This window comes from Vitis riparia, chromosome 9 (assembly GCF_004353265.1).
Source record: "Vitis riparia cultivar Riparia Gloire de Montpellier isolate 1030 chromosome 9, EGFV_Vit.rip_1.0, whole genome shotgun sequence".
NCBI classification, from domain to species: domain Eukaryota; kingdom Viridiplantae; phylum Streptophyta; class Magnoliopsida; order Vitales; family Vitaceae; genus Vitis; species Vitis riparia.
In genome coordinates, this window is record NC_048439.1 from 7863793 (window position 1) to 7890764 (window position 26972).

The following is a 26972-nucleotide window of genomic DNA, read 5'->3' on the forward strand; positions in this document are numbered from 1 at the left end:
TACTTCAAATAAAATAGTTTTAATTATTTTCTTTTTGGAATTATATTTAACATGTTATTAAAAATATAAAAAAACATTTTAATAATATTGTTAATGAGTTTTTTTATATATATTTTGTAAAATAATTAAATTTAAAAATATTTAAATTTAGTTATGGGCTGCCCATTTCAAAATAATAAGAATCTCGCCACCTAATTTTTCCAAATTCCAGGTAAATATGCTAATCTAAAAATAAAAAATAAAAATTAGGTTTTGATGTCCTGATTGGGTTTTTTTTTTATACCCAATATGCTCTCCAATCTACCACATAAGCATCCGACATGGCTAAAATAAATTTAAAAAAAAAAAAAAAAAAAAAGGAAAAAAACAAAAGTGTGTGATCCTCTTTCTCGAGTCTTCACATTTAGAGACACTGAACCCAAATCAAAATTAATCCTTCAAATTAATTTTCACCTTCAAAAATTAATCTATCCGAAAAACCCTAACCTCTGCCTCCTCTTCCTCTTATCCCGGAAACCTAAATTCCGTGACCCTAACCCCTTCTCTTTCCGAAAACCCTCCGGAATCGGAAGATTCATAATTCTTCAGAATTAATTTTCACCTCGAGGCCAAACCCTAACTGCCTCATCTTCCTCTCATTCATATCCCAAAAGTAGCTTCAACAGTCAGGCCTGTAGCCATGAAAGCCGTAGTGATCACTAATTCCGGTGATCCCCAAGTTCTCCAATTGCAAGAAGTCGAAAACCCTGAAATTGGAGATGATGAAGTTCTAAGTAGAGTGGACGCCGCTGCCATTAACCGAACAGATACGCTTCAGAGGAAGGGCTTGCACCCTTCCTCAAAGGCGGCAGTCCCTACCCGGGTCTCGAATGTTCTGGAATCATCGAAGCTGTTGGAAAAGCCGTCGTTCGATGGAAGGTTGGCGATCAGGTATTTCAATTGCCTAATATTTTGATTTCGTTTCTGTTCCTGTATTTTTCGCGGCTATCAAACACTAGGAACGTGTAAATAAGGAGGTTAGTTGATTGCGAAAACGAGAATTTTTTGTTTGTGTTTGTGTTAAGGAGTCTTTGTTGAGAATTTTATGATTAGTTTGTAATTTTATGATTAGTTTGTGATTTTATGATTAATTTTGTGTATCAATATAGGTTAATTATTGAACTTATTGGTTTTTCAAATTTATGGTTGTAAGAAAATTGGTCAGTGTAAGGTTATGGGTTCATTACCAATTTGCTTACTGAAAAATTTTCCAGAAATAAGAACTGTGTTTGGTTTTCCAAAACGGAAATAGATGCAGAAAACATGTTTGGTAGCCTACTTTCAGAACTTGTTTCTGAAAATATTTCCTGAAAATGAATTATTTCAGAACTTGTTTTTAAAAACTGCAAGCACTTTATCAATTTAAAAGGTTCTGAAATGGACATATTCATGGTCTTCATTTTGTAAAATGAAAGCTTTTATGAAAAAACCATTTTCCATTCTACTAAGCAAACATGCTTTATATTGTAACGGATCTATTGGCCATCTCCTTTGTCATGTTTTGTGAATCATGGCAACACTGGAATCCACTCCATTACTCTCTATTAGTGATTAGGAGAGAAAGCACCGATTTTAATGCTATCCTTTATGTGATTTTGCTTCCTCCTGAGTACAAGTTCATAATATACATGGTACATGTCTGTATGACAGTTTGTGGTATACAGGTGTGTGCACTTCTTTCTGGTGGAGGGTATGCTGAAAAAGTGGCTGTTCCAGCTGGGCAAGTTCTTCTCATCCCATCTGGTGTTTCTCTGAAGGATGCTGCTGGTACTCCCGAGGTTGCATGTCCTGTTTGGTCAACTGTTTTAATGATGAGCCAACTGTCTGCAGGAGAAACATTCCTGGTGAATTTTTTGTCTTTTTTATTTTCTGATGCCTGATATATTTACCAGTGCATAACTTAGCCTCATGGGGTTGTGCATATTCTAATGGTTTAAAAAGGTCCAATGCACACAAATTTAAACTGTTGGTGTTTAATGTGTGTGCATCAATATTGGATTAGGGAGGCAGAAGAGCCATGGTTTTGATTAAAACATTACATCATCATATTCTTATTTAGATACATCGTGTCTCACGATTTCATTGCATCCAAGGCCATGTTGTTTTTTATTGCATGGTTTGTCATGATAATTTCTCAACCCTTCTCTGGAAAATTATGTTGGATGGCTGATATTAATTGCCCCAAAAGAAGAAATTTTATGTTGAAGTAAGATGAGTACCACAAAGAGTTACGTTTGGTTGTTCCTCTCATCAAATGGGCGATTGATGCACAATCCAAATGGTAAACGTTTTTTCCCCCTTTATCCAGATGGAATTTTTATGCATGGATGAATTGTGAAATGAGGACTGATAATATTTCAGGTTCATGGGGTTTCAATTGGAATTTGTACGTTTGCTATTCAAATAGTGAAATACCGAGGAGCAAGGGTATTTGTTACAGCAGGTTTGCCATCACTATTCTACCTCATCTCATGGCACCAATTCCTTGTCTTCACATGTTTTCGACCATTTTTTACAACCGGAAACGAGGAAAAATTAGCTGTTTGTAAGGATCTTTGAGCAGATGTATGCATCAATTACAAGACTGAAGACGTTGTTGCTTGGGTGGAGGAAACAGGAGGGAAAGGTATATTCTATTGTATCCTAACAACAATTTCAATTGAAGATGGAATTGCTTTTTATTTTTTAGTGCACCAAATCCACTGGTCTGGTATGTTTGAAAAGATAAATAGTCATCTTCCACTTGATTCCGATTGTGGAGATCTAACCCCAAAAATGTTGAATGACAGGTGTTGATGTTATACTGGATAATATTGGACGGGCCTATTTTTAGGGAGACATTGATAGTTTAAATGTTGATGGAAGGCTTTTTATTATTGGTTTTCAGGGTGGAACAGTTGCAGAAGTAAATCTTTCAGGTTTACTTGCAAGGTGCCTTACAGTGCAAGGTACCACTTTCTCTATAGAAGATTTTTCTGTAGTTTTGGAGTTGAATCAATTTGATTAATCTCATCCGAGTTCAGAACTGAGGTGGATTCTGGAAAGCCAAGGAAAAACCAAATTACCATAAATTCATTTTTTTTCTGGATTGTTTTACTTCTTTGAAATCCTGTTTCTCGATCTGGTCAGGTATATGGAAATTCCAAGGAAAATATGTTTTACATTTTCCATAATTGGAAACACTCAGGAATTTAATATTTTCCTCTGAAATAGCAATGGTTTTCTAATTGCATCATTTGTTTTTCTTGTATCATCCCAAAATATTTTTTAGGTGTTTGTTCTATCTTGAGCTTTTATTTGGGTCTGTATTGCTTTTTGATAGATCTCTTGACAAGTTGCTTGTATATCATATACTTTCTTTATTGTTTTTGGATCATGAACCTTGCTTCTGTCAGCCCTGTTATCACTACCCAAACTAGTAAATTTATGCACAAAACTCCATGTGTCAGTAATAGTGGTTTTTAGATTGTATTAAATAATTTGTAAATAGAGTGGATAAGTTTGTACTAAATGGCAATTGTTTCTGCAGTGGCTGGTTTGCGAAACAGAAGTCTAGAAAATAAATTGTAATTGTGAGTGAGGTGGAGAATGTTTGGCCTACAATCACAGGCGTACAAGTATTTTCCATTGACGGAAGCAGTAGAGGATCACCAGCTCATGGAAAGCAGCAAGCATGTTGGGAAGATACCGCGCATTCAATTATGTTATGCTTATGAATGATCTTATGCCTCAGAGGGATGACATGATTTTAAAACTCTTAATGAGCATCTACTATCTGATACAATGTGTGATGCGCAGGCCTAGATGGTCAATGCTTAGTTTCTTATGTAGCCCTGTCATTTGAGAATAAAAACCAGCCTTCCCGTCCAAACATTTAGACTACTGGAATCTAAAGCCTCGAGATGGTTGACACTGAATTTTCATGTGGAAACAGATCATAACTCTCCAACCTCCACAGACAGCTTACCTTCCTTGTCTGAAGTTTGAACAAAAATGTATAAAAAGGTTAGGTAGAACTGTCTAAGAAACCAGAGCTTGGCTGGTTGAGCACCTTATTTACAGAGCTTGGATGTGAGAGAAACCAGCGCCCCTAAAGGTCAGGACAAGATTACCATTCCACCAAAGTTGAGCCTTGCATGCAGTCACCTAGTATTTTCTTTTATTGGAGCCTTCTGACACGTGTGCAAACACCTCCTGGCCAGTTTGTGTTATTGCAATTTTAATAAATTGCAAAAAAAAATTATTGCGAACAATTTTTTCTTTTTTCTTTTTTCTTTTTAAACAAACTGCCAAAAATCCTTTTTTTTTTTAAACTGAATGTTTTTTTCTCTCCAACAAAGTGATTTTTTTTTTTTTAATAAAACTGCAAGATTTTATTTTTTTATTTTTTTAAATAAAATTACAAAGTCTTTTTCTTTTAAAATAAAAATTGTAGAATCATTTTCAAAAAAAAAAAAAAAAAAGAAAAGAAAACCATGAAATCAATTTTTAGATAAAAAGAGTAAAAAAATTTCAGGTGAAAAACATAATGTTCTTATAGTTGTATATACAATTGAAAAATTATTTTTTTTCTTAATAAAAATAAAGTGGTAATATTTTTTATTATTGTAAAATTGTGAAAATTCATTTTTTTTTTTAAATAACTAAAATCTAGAATGCATTTTTTTTAATCAAATCTTAAAACTTCTTTTCTAAAAAAAAATAAAATTGAAAACTTTTTATTGTTAATTTATTTGTTTAGGTAAATAAAGTCGTAAAAATCATGTATTAATAAAAATAATAAAAGGTTATGACCAATTTGCTCATAGCTACATTTTCTTCTGCAGCATTCTTAATGTTTGATATTTATTTCAAATAAAAATATATTCTATTTCAATATTTGGAATTTAAAAAAAGAAATGAAATCTCTCTCATATTTAATAAGTAATTTTTTTTTTGTCAATAATATTCATAATTGAAATGTGTAACATTTACACATAAAAAAAAGTGATATTATTTCTTCCAATAAATATTTATTAAGTAATATAAATATTAGTATTATTTTATCATATATTTTGTAGTTATTTTTTAGTTTTTTAACAACAAATTTAATTATTTAATCATTTTTTTTTTCAAATAAGTAATATAAAAAAATTTTAAAAAAATCTCATATATATATATATATAAGAACTTTCAATTGAATTTTTTGAAAGTTTGAAAAGTGCCATATTTTAAGAAATATTTTTTTAAACTGCAATATTTATTTCAAAATCCCTTGGACTTTTATGGTTGGAAGAAGCATGATATATCAACTCCTCTTTAACCAACATTTACTTCAACCAACTTTGCCATCCTGCAGAAAAGCTTGACTGGCTTCTTCTGCTCTCTCTATAATTCTGTAGAATGCGAATTCTCTCCAATATAATCATGAAATAGTGTGTGTCATACACAAAATCTACACAAGGGATGATTTCATTATTTGAAATAATAGAAGTATATAAACATGAACTTTAAAGGGATGAAATAGGAGTTGGTTAAAGAGAAAGATCCGCCAAGTCGAAAGTCCTTGAAACAGCTTTGCACCAAGACTCCACCTTCTTATTCCTCCGGTCCTCGTCTAATGCAGGATAAAATGTGGTAGCAAGCTTAACCTTTTCTCCAGAATCGAAAATCTCGTCTTCTGTCCAAATCCCCACTGCTAATCCAGCCGCATAAGCGGCTCCAAGAGCTGTTGTCTCTATATCAGCTGGTCTAACCACCGGGTTCCCCAACAGATCAGCCTGCAAATCATTAGACAGCAAATTGTCAAATTAAACAGTTCAAACAAGGACAGTATGGGATTATGGGCAGTCTGATATAAGATACCACAAGCATGAAGACAGAATAGGATTGTACCACATGATCACCAGCCATTGACATGAACAAAAATAAAAAGAAGATAAGTTCAAACTCCTATCAATTTGTTAAAACTTCATATGGGCCTGAAGTGATGACAAAATTGTTGTTTACTTTCATTTGGGAAAATGGCTAACATCAGTTCAAACAAATGAAAAAAAAATGTGGAGGAAAAAAAGGAATGCAAAAGAAGGGATCACACCTTAAAAAACCTAATTCTTGTTGCAGCTTTTGCTAGATGTACACAAAATTATAGAACAAAAGATTGGAACGGAGTGGAACAATTCGACGAAATTAGTGCATTTCACGATTAGACGATACCAAATCCAGAACCAATATCTTACATTATTATCATAGTTGCAGTATAGAAGGCTTACAGGTAATGTATAGGTTTAAGTTTTGTAATTCCCATCAAAAAGGGGAGAATTGAAACAAGAGAAGTTTAGCAATGCAGAAAACAGAAACCATTACTGTTACGTGTTACAGCAACGAAGCAGATATTGGATCAAAGAATAGCAGAAAATACGAACCTGAATTTGCATCAAAAGATTGTTAATGGTTGCACCACCATCAACTCTAAGCAAGAACTCCCCCTTCTCATTCTTGACCTCACCCTTCTCCCCTGCATCCTTGTGCATTGAATCTAGGACATCCTTTACCTGAAAACACATACTCTCAAGCACAGCTCGAGCAATGTGAGACTTGTTTGTAAATCTTGTGATCCCAATGCAAACCCCACGCGCATCATCACGCCACCATGGAGCAAACAATCCATTGAATGCTGGCACAAAATAAACCCCACCTGAAGAATCAACCTTTGCTGCTAATTCCTCAATCTCACTTGCAGTGCTTATTATACCAAGGCTGTCTCTGAGCCACTGAACTGCAGCTCCTGCAATTGCAATAGAGCCCTCTAGAGCATAGTTGGTTGGAGCTTCTCGTCCAAGCTTAAATGCCAAAGTGGTTAAAAGCCCATGTTTGGACTCGATTACCTCCTCACCTGTATTGAGAAGTATGAAAGCCCCAGTCCCATATGTGCTTTTGGCCTCACCTTTTCGGCAAGCTTGGCCCAGCATTGCAGCGTGCTGGTCACCAAGGCATCCAGAAATTGGGAGCCCAGGAATGGGCCATCCCTTTGCAACTGTTCCAATAATCTCAGCATTACTGACAATCTTGGGCAAAATTTCAGCAGAAATGCCTAGGGTATCTAATGTGGGTTTATCCCAATCAAGGGTTTTGAGATTCATGAGCATTGTTCTAGATGCATTTGAGACATCAGTGACATGAACCCCACCATTCAAGCCTCCAGTCATATTCCAAATCAACCAAGTGTCTATTGTTCCAAACAGAGCATCCCCTACTTCAACTGCTTTTTTCACGGCATCCACATTTTCCAACAACCAGAGAAGCTTCAATGCGCTGAAATAAGTGCTTATGGGCAAACCACACGTCTCCACAAAATGTGTTCTTCCCCCAGGTAATTTTTTCTCCAATTTCCTGCAAAAACAAAATGCACCATCCAAATGATTCCAAACATGGGTTGTGAGCACCAGAACAAAATTCCTAAACTATTCATACACTAAACTCACAACTCTTTCATCAGGAAAATTAATTGAAACCAAAAATTGCACACCTATTTTGGCAAAATCCCAAATTTTTCAACATTCTCAATGTTAGAAATAAATCACAAATTAATCTTCATAATTATGAATAAAAAATGTATCAATTTTTTTTCCTTTAATCAAAGAACCACTCTTGGATTTCTCAGAGAACTATTTCTCCAGCATTTTCCAGTGCCAAATAACTCCCTGCTGTGACTATTTCATGACCAGAAAATTCAAACGTAACAAAAACCCAGTTCAGAATCCAAGCATCAAGCAACGGGTAGTAATCAAAATCAAAAAATAAGATGACCCAAATCTTCAATCCTCAAAACAACCTAACAACAATCAAGAACAAAATAAATAAAAACCTGCAAATAGAACTGGTTCTAGCATCCATCCAAACAATGGCGTGGTAGAGAGGAAGACCAGTAGATTTGCTCCAGATGAGAGTAGTCTCTCTCTGATTGGTCAGCCCAATCGCTTTCAATCCACTATCCACGTTGTGCCCATCTGCAGTCGCCTTATCAATGGCCTTCTCTATGCACACTCTCACACTCTCCAAAATCTCCATTGGATCATGCTCCACCCATCTACCGCAAACATCCACAGAAACAAAGATTTTTTCAGAGAGAACAAGAAAGAGAAAGATTCCATTCTGTACATGTAAAAATTAAGTAATTCATACCCTGCTTCTGGGTAGAACTGAGTGAACTCCACCTGGTGAGATCCAACCGGCTGAGCAGACCGGTCATAGATTATGAACCGTGTACTGGTGGTGCCTTGATCTATGGATCCAACGAAGACATCCTCTTTCGCCATTTTTCTCCTTCAATTTTCTCGCAATCTCCCAGGAAACAAGCACAAACAGAGCTCTTTTGTCAAGCGATGGAAAGATATATCGAAGGTTGAAATTTTTGTTTCCTTCTTGGGAATGTAAACAGGGTTTATCGTTTATCTGATTAGGAAATTGGCGTAATCCAAAAACCTTGGTTTGAAATTGACTATGGGCCGTCCACGTCAGCACCTGAGTGGGTTCCTTTTCTGATGGACGGCTCATGATCAAGTGATCGGGGCACGACGTTCAAGGGCATATTCGTCTTTCTATAGAAGATGTCGCTATCGTTTTCCGGACATCTTGGCTTGCTGCTAACCCCAAGATCTTGTGAATATCGCCGGAGAAAAGTTCCTCTGCGGTCGAGTTCTCCGGCCTTGCTACAACAGATTTGAATGAAAACAAATTTGTTTACTATTTTGATGATCAAGACCAACATATTGTAGGGATCATAGAATAAAATAGTTTTTAGTAGATTAGTAGTTTGATTGGATCATTTTCATGGTTGATGATGTATTTTATTTTTCGACGGCTTATAATCAATCTTAAGAAACTTGTACAAAACATACAAGAATCAGATGGGTGTTCTACATATTTTTAAATGGCGGGCCATTCCTATCATGTGTCCCTTGCCTATATCCTGCCACGTGGTAAAATCTGGACATTTGCCACGCGGAGGCTTCCAATTTGCTAACTCAGCGGTAGTTGAGGATTGACTCTGACTCAGCGGCGTTAAATAGCACGAGAGTTTCGGGAGCTAAAGTGAGAGGACAGCTACAATCTATAGAGTACAAATATATTTATACTCGCTGTCTATAAAGTACAATTCCCGTATCCGATAACGTGGCGCCTTAACTTAAAAAGCGTTACTAACGTGTCAATTAGGAAAAGCGAGTAGCTGGTTTTACACTGACGCCTTTTCGTTTTAAACTAAAAGTCAACATCGCGACTACACTATGGGAGGTTTGCAAAGTTTTGGAGTAGTGATCAGGTAGATGCTAGTGCAGGTTAGCAATTTTATTTCATTGGATTGGAGATGATGTGCTGACTCATAATCGATCTTTTTCATAAAGGGCAAAAAAAGATTATAAATGAATATCCCTAAAACAGTTTCCTTTATTTATAGTTTATTTTAAAAATAAAAAAATTTATAATATCAAGTTATAGGAATTTTATAGGGTAAATTCAGGATATTATTAGTAGCAGGATTCAAACTCTAAATCATATGTCAATTACTAAATCATATTTCCAACGCTCTCCCTTGCCAACTAGGTTACCTTAATTTTTTATATATATTTAAAAATAAAAAATAAAAAAGGAAATATATATCTACACTTCATCTTACTTAATTTGAGAGCAATTCCTAAAATAATTGAACCTTATAATAAAAATAAAATAAATGATAATAAGGTCCTACAACTAGAAAATAGAGTGTTTCCATTGTTTTTACTTATTTTAGTAGGGTTATTTAAAAATAATAATTATATAAATATAAAGAATAATTACAAATAAAACATTATATATACAAATATTTTTTTAAATATAAAAAAAATATGTTAAGAAAATTTTAGGTTCTTGAAGAAACTTTCATTTTATAACATGATAAGAATTTTAAAAAATTATTTTTTAAGAATGGTTTTAAAAAATAGAGCCTAAAATTCGAATCAAATAGGAACCCAAAATTCTATATCCATTAGATTATTATAATAATATGTGTAGATGATAGTCGACCAAACACACCTTAATCATTATGTATTGGGAAAGAGACACGTGCTGACTTTTATCATGATTTAAATGCAATTGATTCATAAATGTTAATTTATAGTGTCGTTTTTAGACATCTTTATCCAATCATCACTTAATCCAAATCTCATAAATATATGGAAAGAAAAAATTCTTAATCCCTAAATGTCTACAACAGTTTCCTTTAAAATTTAATACATATTAGTATTAAAATTTTGTTTTAAACACGTGTCATGGGTATGAAAAATGAGGATAAATTAAGATAAGGTAGATTAAAAATCATATTTAAAAGGAAAAAAACGCTTCGAATTGATTTATACAAGTAAATGAAATTAAAATAAAATAAAAATTGATTTATACAAATAAATGATATTAAAGTATAAAAGCCGACATCAAATATAAAAATAAACTTTAGTATAAAATAATAAAATTCGAGCAATACATGACATACGTTAATCAATTGATTGTATGTACAATTTAATAAAACCTGAGTTATATATGATTAATGATATTTTTTTTATTAATGGTACCCTTTTGGTGACACCAATTGATTTAATGGTATCTTCACCGGAAAAGTAGCTCTTGATGATAAATTATATTCAAAATAGTTGAAGAAAAAAAATATAGGTAGGAGGGTGGTCAACAACCCCATGTACCTATGATTCCAAATCCCGAATGTGGGGAGAAAGGAGAATTCAAATCTGCTTCTTGTTTTTATTTAAGTGCTTCACGTGTATGACGTGGAGTTTGGTTGGACTCATTGTCTTAAAATTTAAAACGTCAACTCTTTTTGGTATCGGCCTTGTGTATGTTCAAAAATATGGAACAAACATTTTGTCCTTGGTTGATTGCCTAAAACAAGGAACTCTTTTGAAAAGATCCAAAAATGCTTATGTATCATAAGGATGACAATGGGGCGGATTCCATCCCGTTTATTAAAAATAATTCTCATATCCACCATTAAATAAATTAAGCGGGTGGGACATGCGAATTATATTAAAATAAATATATTATATAAATAACTAAAATATTACAATTTTTTATAACTTATTTTATTGAAAAATATTTTTTTTAATTATTATTAAAAATAGAAAAATAAAATTTAATTTAATTTATTTTTAAAATAAATTTTATATATAATTGAATCGAAACTGGACAAAACAATACCCAAACCCATCAAAACTCACCCAAATTTTAAAAAAAAAAATTCTCAAACCCATCCTAAACCCGTTTATTTAAATTTCAAACCCGAGCCATTAGAGGCAAGACGAGTACTTAAAAAAGTTCACTCCATTGTCATCCCTTTCTCCACATAAAAAGATATGAAATATCAAGATTTTAAAAACAAAGTAGGTTTTATAAATTATAGATAACTCTAAAATATTTTTTTATAATTTTAAAATATGTGAGTGGATTAACACATAAAAATGATTTAAAGTTAAATATGTTCACCTTTTTTTAAAATGCTTGTTGTAGTGATGAGCGGATACTAAAATAATTTTGTATTTGATAAACAGGGATCATATTTTTTTTATATTCAATCACCTCTTATCATATAATAGAATGACAAAAGATATCTCATACTAAATGATTTTTTTAAAAAAAAAATCATTATGAAATTAGGGATACAATTTGGATGACATTTTTTTTACTGACTCTCTGCAACAACCAGGGTAAATTCAAGGTACCATCAATGACAGGATTCGAAGTCAGAACTATGTATCATTATTAGGACAACACATCTTAATGTTTACTAGGCCAACATATCTCAATTGTTGTCCAAACCAATTGGGCTACCTAGCGGGTACAATTTCGATGAGTTAGACATATTAGAAGGTTAATCTATATCAAACCTACCTCTCTATATGTTCAACCCATAGAGAACTTAACCCAACATTGGGTTGATAAATTCCTAACCCACGCCAAGCCCACAGACAATTCAAGTTCCCATAAATTACTATCAATTCGTATTAGTTTATAGTCTATAGAACATAACTCATGTTTTAAAATAAATTTCAAAAGTTATATATTTTAAAGTTATGAAATAAATTATTATTTACTAATTTAATATAAATAACTATTCATAAACTAAAACTTTAACTGTTAAAGATATGTTAACAATTGAATAAAAACCTGTGACAATCAGGGAAGAAGCTTCCAGGCTTGGTGCATGATTTCATCGTTTATGAAAGGGCGCAAAGACCACAACAGGCAATAGCTCTCCAATTCACCTGTTGATGATTTAAGATTCAGAGAAGAAACAATCCTTTCCTGCAACAAAGTCATGACAATATTCAAGGATCATATGAGAACTAACATCATAGTCAATGAACATAGCGTAATGTTATTTCCGATCAGAAATATGAAACAGCGGGAAGCTCATTACCTGCATTACATGATCTTGCTTCACCATACTGAAAATTATACCCATCATGGCAGCATAATCAGTTGCTTCATGTTTTTTAAGATGAGAAGCATGAGTTGATGCTATTTCTCCCTGAAGAAAGAAGAATTTTCATAAGCAGTCTGGAGTTTAAACTATCATTGCATACACAAATAGAAACCAAGAACCAAGCATGGTTTAAAATTTACCTATCTTGAACAAATTTGAATGTGGGATGAGATCCTGGGTGGAATTAGTTGAGCATTCAGACAAAAACATCTTAGCCATTACTTCAAACCCAGCAGGGAATACAGAATTTAACAACTAATTCAGATGGCCAAATAGGCGATAAAGGATAAAAGTTGTGTATGGAGATTCAGCCAAGAATTTGGGACTCTAACCAAAAACAATTCCGATAGAAGCTGAGTTGAATCTTGGCTTGAAATTGGAAACTTAAGAATCATGAGATGAAACCAAGGTAACTTGAAAAAAGCAGGGGAAGCAGAGGAAAGGAAACTATTGAGCCTTTAATTTGTTGTGGGTAATCTAGAGTTTCCCCATATCATAAATATGTATATATATATATAAGAATCATGAGATGAAACCGAGGTAACTTGAAACAAGCAAGGGAAGCAAAGGAAAGATAACTATTGAGCCTTTAATTTGTTGAAGGTAATTCAGAGTTTTCCCATATATATATGTATGTTTAAGAATCATTGTTGAAACTAGGCCCAATTACATCTGACCTACGTAATCAAACACTGCATTTAACTTTTCCCTTGAGTTAGAATAACAATCAATTCTGAAAAACAAACAACTAAGTACATAAATTTTGAGAAAAGGTCAAAATCAAAATGCTTTGAAATTTTTGACACAAATGCCATTATATCTAAATTACTAAGGGAAAACAGATGTGCATGTATTCACACAGAAAATTCAGATAACATAAAGGAGCCACCACCTTGTCATAAGCAGGTTCTTGTTGATCCCACTTGTCAAAATACCTATCCTGCAAGTCTGATAGATTTTCATTTGTAGTTTGCATTCCTCCAACTACATCATCTATCAGGCTTTCTATTTCACTGAGTATGCATTTGGCTGGAAAACAGAAAGTAAATCAAATAAACACTTTCAATGATGAGAAAGAAGCAGTTCCAGAAAGTTGCCAAGCAAAATATCCTCCAAAAACATAAATATAACAAGGTAGATTTAGATATTACATTGTATTAATAGACATGCCCAGAAGATTTTCATGCACAACCCAAAGCCCAAACAAAGAGGTAAGAAACTTGCATAAAGAAACCAACAGTTGCATCCAATCATTATCTTCCCCAAAAGGAAAACTACAAACTGTTCTACCCAACCAAATTTAATCAAGAATTAACATAACCTACAACATTGCCCTTTTTATCACTAGCATGCTTTATATATTTTATTCTCTCATAAAATGTTATCTAAAACAGAATATGAAGTGCAATTCACGTATCCTTGTCAATGGGTAATATATGCAACCTACACCAAGAAATTGCTCCAATACTTAGCTATTGCTATTTGAGATACATACCCTGTCAGAGTTCACAGTTTGTTGGCTTCCAGTCTGTGTCATTAAGTTCAATTCTCACATACTTCCCAGAGATTAAGTTGGATACGTGAACACAATATTTTACATTCTTGTTTATGTAGCTTTCATGGTAATGTTAAGGGGAGCGAGATTGGGATTTTCACTCAATGATATATTTCAACATCAAACAATTTTTGGTCTGCAAAAACTGCATTTGAACATGTTTTTTAATTTGAAAAATGGCAAAGAGTAGATTTTAGACAATCAATCATTACATTTTGTTTCTCAGGACAATCAATCAGTTCCTAAGAGCCACCCATGGTCCTTAAGCAGATGTGCACTTGGATTTGATGTCAACTGGTCAGTCCTTAAGCAATTTTATTTAAAAATTTAGTTTTTATTAGGCAAGCCCAAGATCTTTTTAAAACCTTTACTCTAACTGGGTTTCTAATATTTTTTTTAGATTAGTCATAGAGAATACCCTAATAAAGAGAGCCATATTTTTCACTGTGAGATCTTTTTACTCTTCACTCCTCAGTTTTTAAAACATTTCTCAAGACTGCATCTTACGTTAAATAAACCTAGTCTTTCACCTGATTTCATTCACAAGTGTCTGTCCTCATCTTTTCTGAGAAAGTTGAACTTCTCAAATGATCAAGGGGGCTAAACGCTAATGTTCAGAGAAAGATTAGAAGTGGATCTTCCTAGATCAACAATCATGCCACAGAGAATGCGTAAAGGATACTAGTGCAAATGAGAGTAAGTTCCTTGGGTAGATTGTGAGGCTCACTGATCAAGTAAGTAGGTGAAGATTCCCTGTGGCCCTTTAAGCCATGGTTTTACCCCCAACCAGTTTCCAAAGGGGGTTTTCCAGAAAAGCCTTGTGTTTGATTTGCTTAATTGCTTCTTATTTTGAATTGGTGATCGGAATTGGTTGCTCTCCTGTAGGTAGCACCAAGGTTTTGAGAACCCTAGTTTTCCAACACACCAAAGATAAAACTTGCATTTCATCCCCCATCCTGTAAAGGTGTGCATGTGTCTGAGAGACCCTTCCTTTTCCAATGCCCTGTTGACTGATTGAATGCTTAATAGCAGAGTATCGGAATTCTTTTTTATATATATATACTTTTGAACATTCCTGAAAATAAGGGGGAAAATCATGTACTAGTTGGCAAGAATATATGAAGCATGAAATCTTAGCACTTTTTTTTTTTTTTGATAAGAATGAAATCTTAGCACATAAATTATCAAAATATGCAACACAGACCATACAGTGCCAAAAGTGTTTGTAAATATACAAATGCCACTCAAGGAGGATGCCCATTGTTTCAGCAAATATGAAATTCCTGATATAACACTAAATGCATTACGGGCACCTTTACTTAAGTTCCACTGTTTCATTACCCTTCTGATAAGTTACATTTTGATTTATCAAGAAAACTATCAGCAAATAACAGGAAAAGTGGAGAAGGATGTCACCTTTACTTAAATGGTCCTGCAGTCCAAGTTGGCATGTATGTACTGTGTAGACACATTAAGAAAAAAAACCAAATACACACACACACATTGAAGTCAAACCAACAACTTGTAGGGAAAGCAAAATGGAAAAGTTTGGGTGCAAAATAATGCATAACTAAAATCCATTAAAAAAAATAACATAGCAAGCAAGAAAAGAATCCATGTGTTTTCTTGGATACTAAACTGATTAAATATAGACCATGTGCAGCATAAAATTTATAGTTGTAACTTGTGGGAGAGAAAGTTCAAAACCAACAAACCCTATGGAATAATCAAAAGGGAAATATCATTTTAGTTGTCAATTGCCTTATATTTAGAATAAAAGCATAGAAGAATGTTGGTTAAAGCAGGTGATATACTGACTAGAAGTTATTATTACCAGTATCACAGTTAAAACAGTTTAACAGGGGACTAAAACATCAACCCTGTACTGTATCACAAGAAGAATAAATGCTTAATGTGATGGAAGTATTTCTAGAAAACAAAAGAAGAATCTGTCGCATCTAGCACACATGTGGAAAGGAATTTGTTAATATATATATAGATAAAGAGAGAGAGAGGGAGATTATTCTTTGATCCAAATATTTCTAGGAACTTAAGAAAAACTTCCACAAATGGCAGATCTCTAATGCTTAGAAACTATTTGATCAAGAATTCAGAATAATAGATTGACAACTGCACTTACACTTGCTTATGTTTTGTGTTCTGTCATGAGAGTTGATACATCCAGCTTCAACATATGATTTAACCCTTTTAGTTTCATTGGATTTAATGATTTTCTCAACCAATTCTGATGTCTTGTTTATTGGAGGACGTCGAAGAAACTCTGCACAAGAAAATTGGAAAAGCTGTGTTAATAAGAATAAGGCAAAGAACCACATGCCAACACTTAAAGCAAATGATAAAATATGTTCAAACACTCACCCAGCCCTTGCTGAAAACCAATAAGTAGCCTACTTCCCACAGCTGCCAACTCCTCAAACTCTGCAACCCTGCAATGGTAGCACCATTATAGCAAATAACAATAAAGTTAAACATCCATTTCAATGAAAATACCAAGCTTTTTTTTTTTTTTTTCATTTTTTTTTTTTTTTTTTTTTTTATGGTTACCAAGTATGTTAGCTATAATTGTTGTTGTATAAGCCATATTACAAATTGAAACTTGAAATAGGGTATAAAGACATGAAACTCGGCTTTTTAAATGAAATTTTTAGAAGGAAAAAAAAAAGGAACATCTTCTATAACTTTTACATGGCATGTTGAAATAAACCCATGTCAGTTACCTCATATGAGCCAACATTGTGCATACTGGGGGTTCATTTAGATGCAAACTCAGATGCATTTCATTTTTTATTTATATTTTTCATATTCACAATAACGTGTTCAATCATAGTATTGTCTATCAAAAAAAGAAGTGTTCAATCATGCTATATCATGCCAAAGGCTCAAGCATGAGCAATTATTTGCTTTCTCCAATTCCTAATATTTGCAACAAATGTTACAATCATGGCTATTACCATGCCACATAGCTTCAAGCATGGAGCAATTTTTTCTTTAAGGGCTAATTTAAACCCATCAGGTGGTTGTTTAGAGGTGTGGCAGTGCATAAAGCAAGTTGGCAGAGTATATTTGATATATGTTCAATTATCCTCATATATGGATCTTCTAAGCAGAAACAATAAATATTTTTGGACAAACCCTTCTTTAGAAGACAAAATTGCCGACCCAATATCTTATATCAATAATTATAAATCAAAGGCAACCTCAAACAATTATCAAATAGTAGCAGGGCTCTACATATGTTTTTACATTCAAAAAAATATATTACCTTGTCATAAAATCTGAAAATTCCTGCACAATCCTCTGCCTTGGTTCTATTAGCAAATTGCATTCTTCATCTTCCATTCTGCAAAACATTTGAATGAAAAAAGCAACATTGAGATGAAGCATCTAAAGCCTAACCCCATATCTATCAATCGCTTCCCTAGAACACCACCTCCCTTCAACTTCCCCATATTTACCCTCTATAAAAAGCTTCCAGGACAAAAGTCCCCTTGTCATTATTTGGTCTATTATTAAAATTTTCTTCCACCCTACTTCCCAAGCAAAGAAACAAGTTCTCAAAGGGGCACATAAACCCCACACCTCCTCTTTCAGGGAAAAAGAGAATGATTTTCTAAGCACATCAAATTGTAGAAAGAGTTCACTTGGAATCTCTTCTTTTTTTCTTTTTCTTTTTTCTTTTTGATAGGTAAATGCAAACAATACTAATAAAGCGCCAAAAAGGCACACCAAAGTACACAGGACGTTTCACTTGAAATCTCTCTTCTTACCCTTCCTTCACAAGAAAGTATGTTCCCTTCCCTCAATCAAATTTACAGAATAGTACTCCTCATAAGCCTATCAACTGCCTCCAGGCCCCTATTCCTAAAAATGCTTTTTAAAATAAAGATTCCAGTGACTCTGACCCCCCTTAATCAGCAAAATTCCTCCACTCTTGCAAATTTGGCTGAAGCAAGACTATAGAAAGAAGAAATGCTCTTTCCAAGGAACACTTTTTGACCCACCTATCCAACTAAAACTTTGTCCTCTGACTATTTCCAACAAAAATGGTGGTTTGAAGATTGATCTCCTCCCATCGCATTTAATTCCACCCCCTTACCTCTTGAGCAACCCAATCCCCTTCTATCTCTCCAAACTTTCCTTTGACGACCTTCCTCCACAACCTGTCTTTCTCATTAACAAATCTCCACAACCGCTTACCTAACAAGACTTTATTTAAAGTAGCAAGCTTTATAATGCCTAGCCCTCCAACCTTTTTATTCAAGCACACTGTCAACCAACTCACCAAATGAATCTTCTTCCCTTCTAGGTGATCTTCTTGTAGAAAATCCCTCTTGAATAACAAATAAGAGCATGAAGTATACAAGAAGAGTTGAGAGAATGTTTTTAATAATAGTTGATCTTCCCCCTTTTGACCAATAGATATATATATATGGTCATACAAATATGTAGTTCCAAATGTGCATGCCTATAGTTTCTTTTTTATGTTCATAGTATTTTGGTCTTGGGATTGTTGAAACTTGGAACAATATATATATACATTCAATTCTTTCATTCTTAAAGAACTAATAAATTTGAAGCAAATCTCTTGGTCTTTGTAAACAGTTTTGAGACCTTCTTCATCTACTCTAAAAGGATAGAGTAGAGCAAGAAAGGGGGTTCCTAAGATTATCTCTTTATTCATCTCATTGACGAGTAAAAGAGAAGTCTTGAAACAAACATTTTTTATTGCAAATATGAACATTTGAAATTTTATAATCTATTTGTAAAGGTTTAGTATTTGCACTTACAGCACCTTGAAAAGTCTTTTCAAAGTATACAGTAGGAATTAATCCTTCTTGTACGTAGTTTATATCAGCACTAGAATCAACTTATGCCACAAATTCTTTTGAGAAATCAGGTTTAATGAAAAGTGATTGGAGTGGGCGTTAGTAAGAAGAGGGGGATAATAATAATAAAAATTCATATAAAACTATCAATTGACCTATAACTTCTCACATCAAATGGCTACAAAAATACATACTTGAAGATTCGAATAGTAATATTATCCATCATTATATAGATATAGCCATCAATAAGCTCCAGTAGAGACTGGAGGGTGTTCCTATTGGCTCCAAAGGTCATATCTTGAGTCTAGGAGATATTTAAGGTATGCTGCAGATCACTCTTTGCAGAGTCAGAGGTATGGTGTATATATATATAACCTTGCAGGAAAAGAACAAATATGAACCAATATATTCTAATTTCCACAAATCATGAAGGTCGAATCCAACTTCTGGACACTAATGCAAAAGAAGCACAACATTTTCAAAGACCCTTTTTCCCTCCCTTGGGATTCAGTTTCACTTATGACACTTGTACATTTTATCAAACATGAGCAAATTGATAAATTATTTTCATATACCTAAACTGCAGTGGATGAATTTTAGCAATTTCCAGCTGACTATGGACAACACTCAAAATTGCTTGGTATAATGGGAAAAATAGGGGATGGACCAAAGTTGGTCTATGTGGATTCAAAATCTTTTGCATAACATCCAGCAATATATACAGGTGTATTGCAATAAAGATAGTGGGAAGCGGTAAAGGACATTCAAAGGGATGCCATCCATGCTGTAAATGGTGCTCATTCTCCTTTACTATCAGAAAGTCACGTATCATAATTGCACTTCTTTTGCTAGATGTTTTACAATATATCTACCTATTTGTCAATTAGGATTTATTTATTCATTTTTTTTCTTTTTTGTAAATTAGTTTGATAAAGTTGGCTAAAAGCATGTCCCTCTACTTTCCTTAATGGTTTTCCTATCCCTGTCGCAACTGATTGAACAAAGTTCTACTATTTTAGATATTTATATTTCAGTACAATTATTGGAGGTTGAGAAAAAGACAATCATGGGAAGTTGGGTTCCTTTAAGAGTCTTAGCTTTCTAATGATGACCTTTTCTCAACCTCCATGATTGTTAAACGAACCCAACTGAAAATACTTAAAGAATATCGGTTTGTTAACATTTTCTTACTTTTCAACCATCTGTTTTTCCAGACAGTTTAATTCAAATTGATTAAGTATATGTTAAAATGGTGACCTTTTCTAATAGGTATCAATAATTAGGTGAAGGACAAAATTAAGTTATTTTTTACCAAAAATGACAAAAAAAACAAGGCCATGAGCAGAAATATGTATTGTTACTAACTAACAACATAATGATGATACCTTTGGTCTTGAGATGCATTAGATAGGTGAAAGCAATATGGGAAATTAAATCCAGAATCAACAAACAGATTCGCATGGAAGTTAAAATTTTATATTCAGAACCAAAGACTCAACCAACAGAATGACCAAAAAAGAATGGACCAGTCACCATTTCAATTCGATGATCAATTTAGTTTTACTATGTTCATTCACTCAATGGCACTATCTAATTTGTTCAGGAATTTACGTTTGAGCGGAGGAAAATAAACATTAATCAAAACTATCACAAGAAGAGTTTGTTGCAATTATTTGGGGCTAAGTACTGCATACCATTCTATTAGTACAGTGTATATAGGCTACATAGAATTTGTTAACACATGTACAGCAACTTCTCACTGTGATGATCTAAACTCATTTTCACCTTTTATACCAATGAACACTCACCCGAAAGTAATTCCTTTATTAATATTCACTGGAGCTGTTCCATGTTTTTTCAAATGCGGGTATTCCTCAATGTTACTCCTAATTTCCTCCTCATAGAATTCCTCCATCTTAAAACCTTCGTGTCGGCTTTAACAAGCATTTGTTTTTCACCATTTCCCAAGTTCTGAATCCGTCCAAATACATACTTCATGGCAAAAAATGTTTGCTCATGATAAATGGAAAGAAATTTTATGGTAACATGAAGGAAGTGACAGGGAAGAATAATGGAGAAATCATTCCAAAAAAAAATCAACATTTTAGGTAAATTGCAATATGAAACAATCAATAACATGGAAACTACAAACTGATACATCCAAAAATCAAACGATAAAGATGTCATTACGATTTGAGAAATATTAAGAAAAAAACAAAATCTATCGATTTCTTTTGCTGGAAGCTACAATAATTTAGGAAATTGCACAACATAAGAAACATAGCCACAACAATTTAGGAAATCCCACAACAATTTAGATCTCAAATGGAAAACAATCAACAATTCTCCCAAATTTCTTTCTTTTTTGCCAAAAAAAAAAAGAGACTGAATCGGCAGATGTACCTGAAGTCGAAGATTGATTGGAACGTATCTGAAATCGACGTAGACTGAATCGGTAGATGGAACTTGCTTGTTTGAGAGAGCAGATGGGAAACTTGGACCTCTATGTAACCTAGGGTTTTTACCCATCTCTGCTTAGCAAGGAAGTCTGAACTCGTGAATTGAGAAACCTTGTCAAGAGGTGGAAGGAACTCGTGTTCATGAGAGCTGCCGCCATGACTGGACTGGTGTGGCCAGCCTGTAAAACAGAGAGACGCAAGTTTTGCCCAGCTTCTCCCCGACGATGGTACCTCTGATATGAAGATGATAGTATACTTATTTTGGGTTTATTGGGCTTAGGATATTTTTGGGCCAGATGAGTACCTTTTGATTGGTTGTTGGGTTTTAATTCTTAGGCCTAGATGGTCTGATGGTTTGTTAGGTTACAGAGTCTTTTGAATTGGGCCACACTGCATTGGATTGTTTAGTTGAGTAAGGATAGATTTGTGATTAGTTAATTGAATAAGGGTATTTGTGAAAAAATGTTTTTGAATTTTTCAATTGGAGTACTAATGTCACGGCCCAAAACCCATTCCAAATGACAGTTATTTCACACATCAAGCCCAAAGGCTTAAAATGGAAATAATACAAACATTTATATTGTAACTGAAAATTTACCAATTACCAAATTCTTATTCAGAGTAGTATGATAAAATTCTAAAATCTCTAAATATCTATATAAAAAAAAAAAACTAATACATCAATCAAAGTGTTATTGTCCAAATAACTTCAAACTCAAAATAATTCAAATGAGAATTAAGTTTTAACATCTAAATAATGTTCAAAATAAAGAAAATTTAAACAAATGTCTTAATAAAACCAAATTTCCCTCATAACGGTCACTTCTCGTTCAAACTGAGGTTTACCTGAAAGATTATCAACAAAAGGGAATGAGTTCAAAACCCAATAACGAACATTAATATAGTTTAATGGATCAAATATTTTCAATCATACTTATAAATAGGAAAATATGACATATACTTATTTTCATAAAAACTTTTGAGTTCAAAATATTAATACATTCAAATTTTTCAACAAAACTTTATCATATCCATTTCAAAATAATTTTTCATTAAAATTAAATCGAATACATTCAAAATATCTTTACTCTGATTATCATATAACAAAATTATGAAATTATCTTTTAAAAAAATAATTTTAAATTTTAAGATTTGTATACAAATTATTTTTTTCTAGAGTATATTTAAATTATATTAAAATTATTTTCTTTGAAACAATTTTTATGAAAATTTTCAATTTTAAAATTATTTAAAAAAAACAATTTTAAACTTTAATATTTGAATTGGAACAACACGTTCTCTCATCCGAAAATAATAATTTCATATAAATAGTAATTCGAATATTATTTGTAATGCTTCTCTAATGTCAAAACATTTGGGGAAGAAAAGCTGATACGCATACAATATTATATTCTAGATGAAAAGGTTTTTCCACTTATGGGATATCACAACATTCCCGGCATAATCTTTTGGAATATACCCAAATGCCCATCGGATGCCCGGATTTTAGGCAGATGCTGAGTGGTTGATGCTTGATGAGTGGTTCTCTTTCAAAATTGGGCACCATCCTTGCTTAGTTGCTATGTCCAATCACCCGATCTAACCATAACTTAGAGAAAAAAAAATAAGGGAGAATTATGTTTTAGGGGTAGATGGCCCCAAATTAACAAAAGGTCTGTGTAACTCTTTAAATTAAGCTTAAGACTCAATAAAAGTATGGAAATTGAGTTGAAGGATATTATCCTTCAGTATTTTCAAAAATGCCCTTTGTTGATTTTGAGAAAAAAAATAATAATATTTTTGAAAAATACTTTTATTTAATTTAATATTTTTAAAAAATATTTTTGATTTAATTTAATATTTTAAAAAAATACTTTTATGTAATTTAATATTTTTTAAAAATACTTTTATTTAATTTAATATTTTTTTTAAATAAATTTATTTAATTTAATATTTAAAAAATAATTTAATTTAATATTTTCTTAAAATAGTTTTATTTAATTTAATATTTTTGAAAACCACTTTTATTTAATTTAGTATTTTTGAAAAAAAAATTATTGAAAAAAATTATTTAACTTAATTTTATAAAATATTTTATATGTATTCTTAAAGGTATATTTATCCGTTACTATTTCATATCCTTCAACTCAATTTGAAGAGTTATATAGACCTTTTGTTAATTTGGGAGGCCATCTACCCATAAAACATAATTCTCCCAAAAAAATATATACTTCTTTACCTCTTAAAAAACAAAAAATATTACCATCTCGGATTTTAATACATGCATTCGGCCGAAAATAATTAATGTCGTATCATATAAACATTATCCGCTTTAAATCCAAAAGAGTTCTTACTGTTTTAAAATGTATCTATAAGATTAAAAGGAATTTATACATACGTAACTTTAATAACTTTCTCTTATATATAATGTAAGATATCATAATATTATATCTTATTAGAGAGGGTGTTTGTGATGTCCCACATCGGATAGGAGAGAAAGTTTATAACGTTATATAAGTATGGATTTCCCATAATTATATTAATGCGCTTTAAAATCGTGAGAATCCCACGGATCCCTTTGCTCATTTAATTATTTATTTGTTTATTTTAATTTCAACGGACTGAAAATTTACATGCTAAAGACAAATAATAAAATAATTGAACTTAAAAATCATTCAATTATTTATTTGTTTATTTTAATTTCAACGGACTGAAAATTTACATGCTAAAGACAAATAATAAAATAATTGAACTTAAAAGCACTAATATTATGGTACGAAAAAAGAAAAAAAAATTAAGTCAGTTGTGAACCTTCATGCTGTGTCTTTTCCATGATTGTTCAATTATTATTATTTTATCCAGACTTTTCGGTTTTTTTTAATGGATGATTGATGATGAAGAGGTGGACATATATTTATGATAAGGAAAAAATCAACAATGATAGGGTCGTGTTCGGTCCAAATTCCTTGAAAGTGAATTTCCAGCTGGGGGCTGATTTCCGTAGCTGCAAAATGTAGGCCGCAGGAAAAGTATCAGGTATAGTATCCAAACAAAAATCCATTTTTCGTGATGCTCCATTTTTCCGAGTTACAATCATTCTCGTTGAGAAGAAAAACAAAGAACTTGTCTTCAATAATCTCTGGTATAATGTCTAATTTTCAATTATTTTTGTAGGGAATGATTACATAACAATAATGCATATTTGCCACTATAATTGCGTCTAATTATAACCTTGTCTCATTGCAATCCCCTTAATGTTCGCAAAAAAAAAAGTTAATTTATCATATTTTCTTACCCGAGGAAAAAGTATTGAAAGAAAATTTAGGAGGGACAGAAGGTAATTTAGAGTTCATTAGATAGTGATTTTAAAGAGTATTTTTTATTCTAAAAAATGTTTAAAAAAAATTTTTGAAAGCGCTTCTTAAATTTTATCAAATATCTAATATATTTTTAATAACATTTTTTAATTAAAAACGCTTGATAAATCATTATCAAATGTATCTTTAAGTGTTTAATAACATTTAGAAAACATTTTTAAAAATCTAAAAAATTATTTGTAGTGTTAGAAAATCAACTGTGTAGGAAAATTACAATGTAGAAAAATCAGTTGCAATGTATTCTACTAAAAACACTTTCAATAATGATTGAGATAATCATTAATCTTAACCTCACCAAAACTAAGAATGTGTTTGACAATAATTTTAGAAAGTATTTCTAATAATTCTAATACTTAAAAAATAAAAATTTTTAAATATTATAAATAATATAAACACTTTATAAAATCATTGTTAGATGCACTCTAAGAAACAATAAACTTGAATTCAATTTAACTCAACTTATAATTCGAGACACTCAACTCAAGACAAAACTAAACTCATTTCTTTAAGTTCAGGTTAATCGAGTTATATTTGGGTTAATTAGGTTGAATTTGAATTAATCAAAGGTTACATAATTTAAAATTTATTTATAATATTTAAAAAAAACTTTTTTCTATATTTTTATATAAAAATTTAAATAGTAAATCACTCAAAAGTTCAAGATAACTAAAAAAACATAAATTTTATATATTTTTCTAAAATTTTGAAAAAATTTGAAAGTGTTTCTTAAATTTTGTCAAATACCTAATATTTTTTTTAATAACATTTTTTTAATTAAAAATATTTACTAAAATCATTGTCAAATGTATTTTTAAGTGTTTAATAAAATTTAGGAAATATTTTTAAAAATCTGAAAAAATACTTATAGTGTTAGAAAATCAATTATTGTGTAGGAAAATTACAATATAGAAAAATCAATTGTAACGTATTCTACTAAAAACATTTTCAACAATGATTGAGATAATCATTAATCCGAACTCCATCCGAAACTAAGAATGTGTTTGACAGTAATTTTAGAAAGTGTTTCTAATATTTCTAATACTTGAAAAATAAAAATTTTCAAGTATTAGAAATGATATAAATACTTCATAAAATCATTATCAAAAGCATTATAAGAAATAATCAACTTGAATTCAATTTAACCCAACTTATAATTCAAGGCACTCAACTCAAGTCCAAACTAAACTCATTTCTTTAAGTTCATATTAATCAAGTTATATTTGGGTTAATCCGGTTGAATTTGAATTAATCCAAGGTTACATAATTTAAAATTCATTTATAATATTTTTTTAAAAAAAATTTCTATATTTTTATATAAAAATTTAAATAGTAAATCACTCAAAAGTTCAAGATAACTAAAAAAACATAAATTTTATATATTTTCTAAAATTTTGAAAAAGTATATGATATAATATAATTTGATATTTAAAAAAAATATATAAAATAAAATAAAATAATATTATATAATAATATATATTATAAATATTATAAAACATTAAATCAAGTTTGAGTTAAATTCGAATGATTCAAATTTAATCCAATTTGAGTTTAAATTGAAAAAACTTAATACAAACCCGAGTATTGGAAATAATCGTTCAAACTCACTCATATATTAGGTTGGAATTGGATTAGGTCAGTTGAACGCATTCAAATTATACCGAGAGTTTATACATTTCAAATATGTAATACGGATGATACTCTTTTTTATATTTATAATTAAGATATGCTCATGGATAATATTTATAAAAATATTTTTAGGTAATTAGAAATAATATTACCAAAATTAATTAATATATGGATATAAAAAAATAAAAATAAAATTGTTTTAAAATAAAAATGATTTTTCAAAAATCATATTCGAAATAGAAGAGAAGGAGACCAATAAATCAACTTCTCCATTTCTATTTACGTCATTGCGTACTAAATACAGAAATACCCCAAAGCGTTAGGAGACAATTCCAACCCTAGATGGGATGATTGACAAGAAAGCACCATAGCTTTCTAAACTAATTTATTTTTGCCACTAAATTTCATTATCATGGTATGGGTAGTTGGCTGAGATTAGAATCTTGACAAGACATGATGTTGATTACTAGGATTTGATATTTTAATGTTCACGCATTAATACTAAAACGACATCTAGACTGCTGAATTATTTCATGATGCCATATCGTGATGATTAAGGTACAC

At 31.7% G+C, this 26972-nt stretch overlaps 2 protein-coding genes and 1 pseudogene across 2 annotated transcripts; 1 reads left to right on the top strand and 2 right to left on the bottom strand.

Moving 5' to 3' along the window:
* Window positions 1-441: 441 nt before the first annotated feature.
* On the top strand, window positions 442-3910 carry LOC117922643 (annotated as a pseudogene).
* Window positions 3911-5417: 1507 nt separating this feature from the next.
* Window positions 5418-8439, bottom strand: LOC117922189 (glycerol kinase-like). Its single transcript, XM_034840232.1, has 4 exons — window positions 8203-8439; window positions 7886-8107; window positions 6444-7410; window positions 5418-5798 (listed from the first exon to the last, which is right to left on the bottom strand). Exons 1-4 carry the CDS (start codon window positions 8334-8336, stop codon window positions 5553-5555), a joined length of 1569 nt encoding a protein of 522 aa, XP_034696123.1. The 5' UTR covers window positions 8337-8439; the 3' UTR covers window positions 5418-5552.
* Window positions 8440-8634: 195 nt separating this feature from the next.
* LOC117922190 lies at window positions 8635-21616 on the bottom strand. The gene is made up of 9 exons (XM_034840234.1): window positions 21350-21616; window positions 17383-17460; window positions 16479-16546; window positions 16240-16380; window positions 15516-15557; window positions 13437-13573; window positions 12479-12589; window positions 12226-12363; window positions 8635-8729 (listed from the first exon to the last, which is right to left on the bottom strand). Exons 2-8 carry the CDS (start codon window positions 17457-17459, stop codon window positions 12235-12237), a joined length of 705 nt encoding a protein of 234 aa, XP_034696125.1. The 5' UTR covers window position 17460; window positions 21350-21616; the 3' UTR covers window positions 8635-8729; window positions 12226-12234.
* Window positions 21617-26972: the final 5356 nt, after the last annotated feature.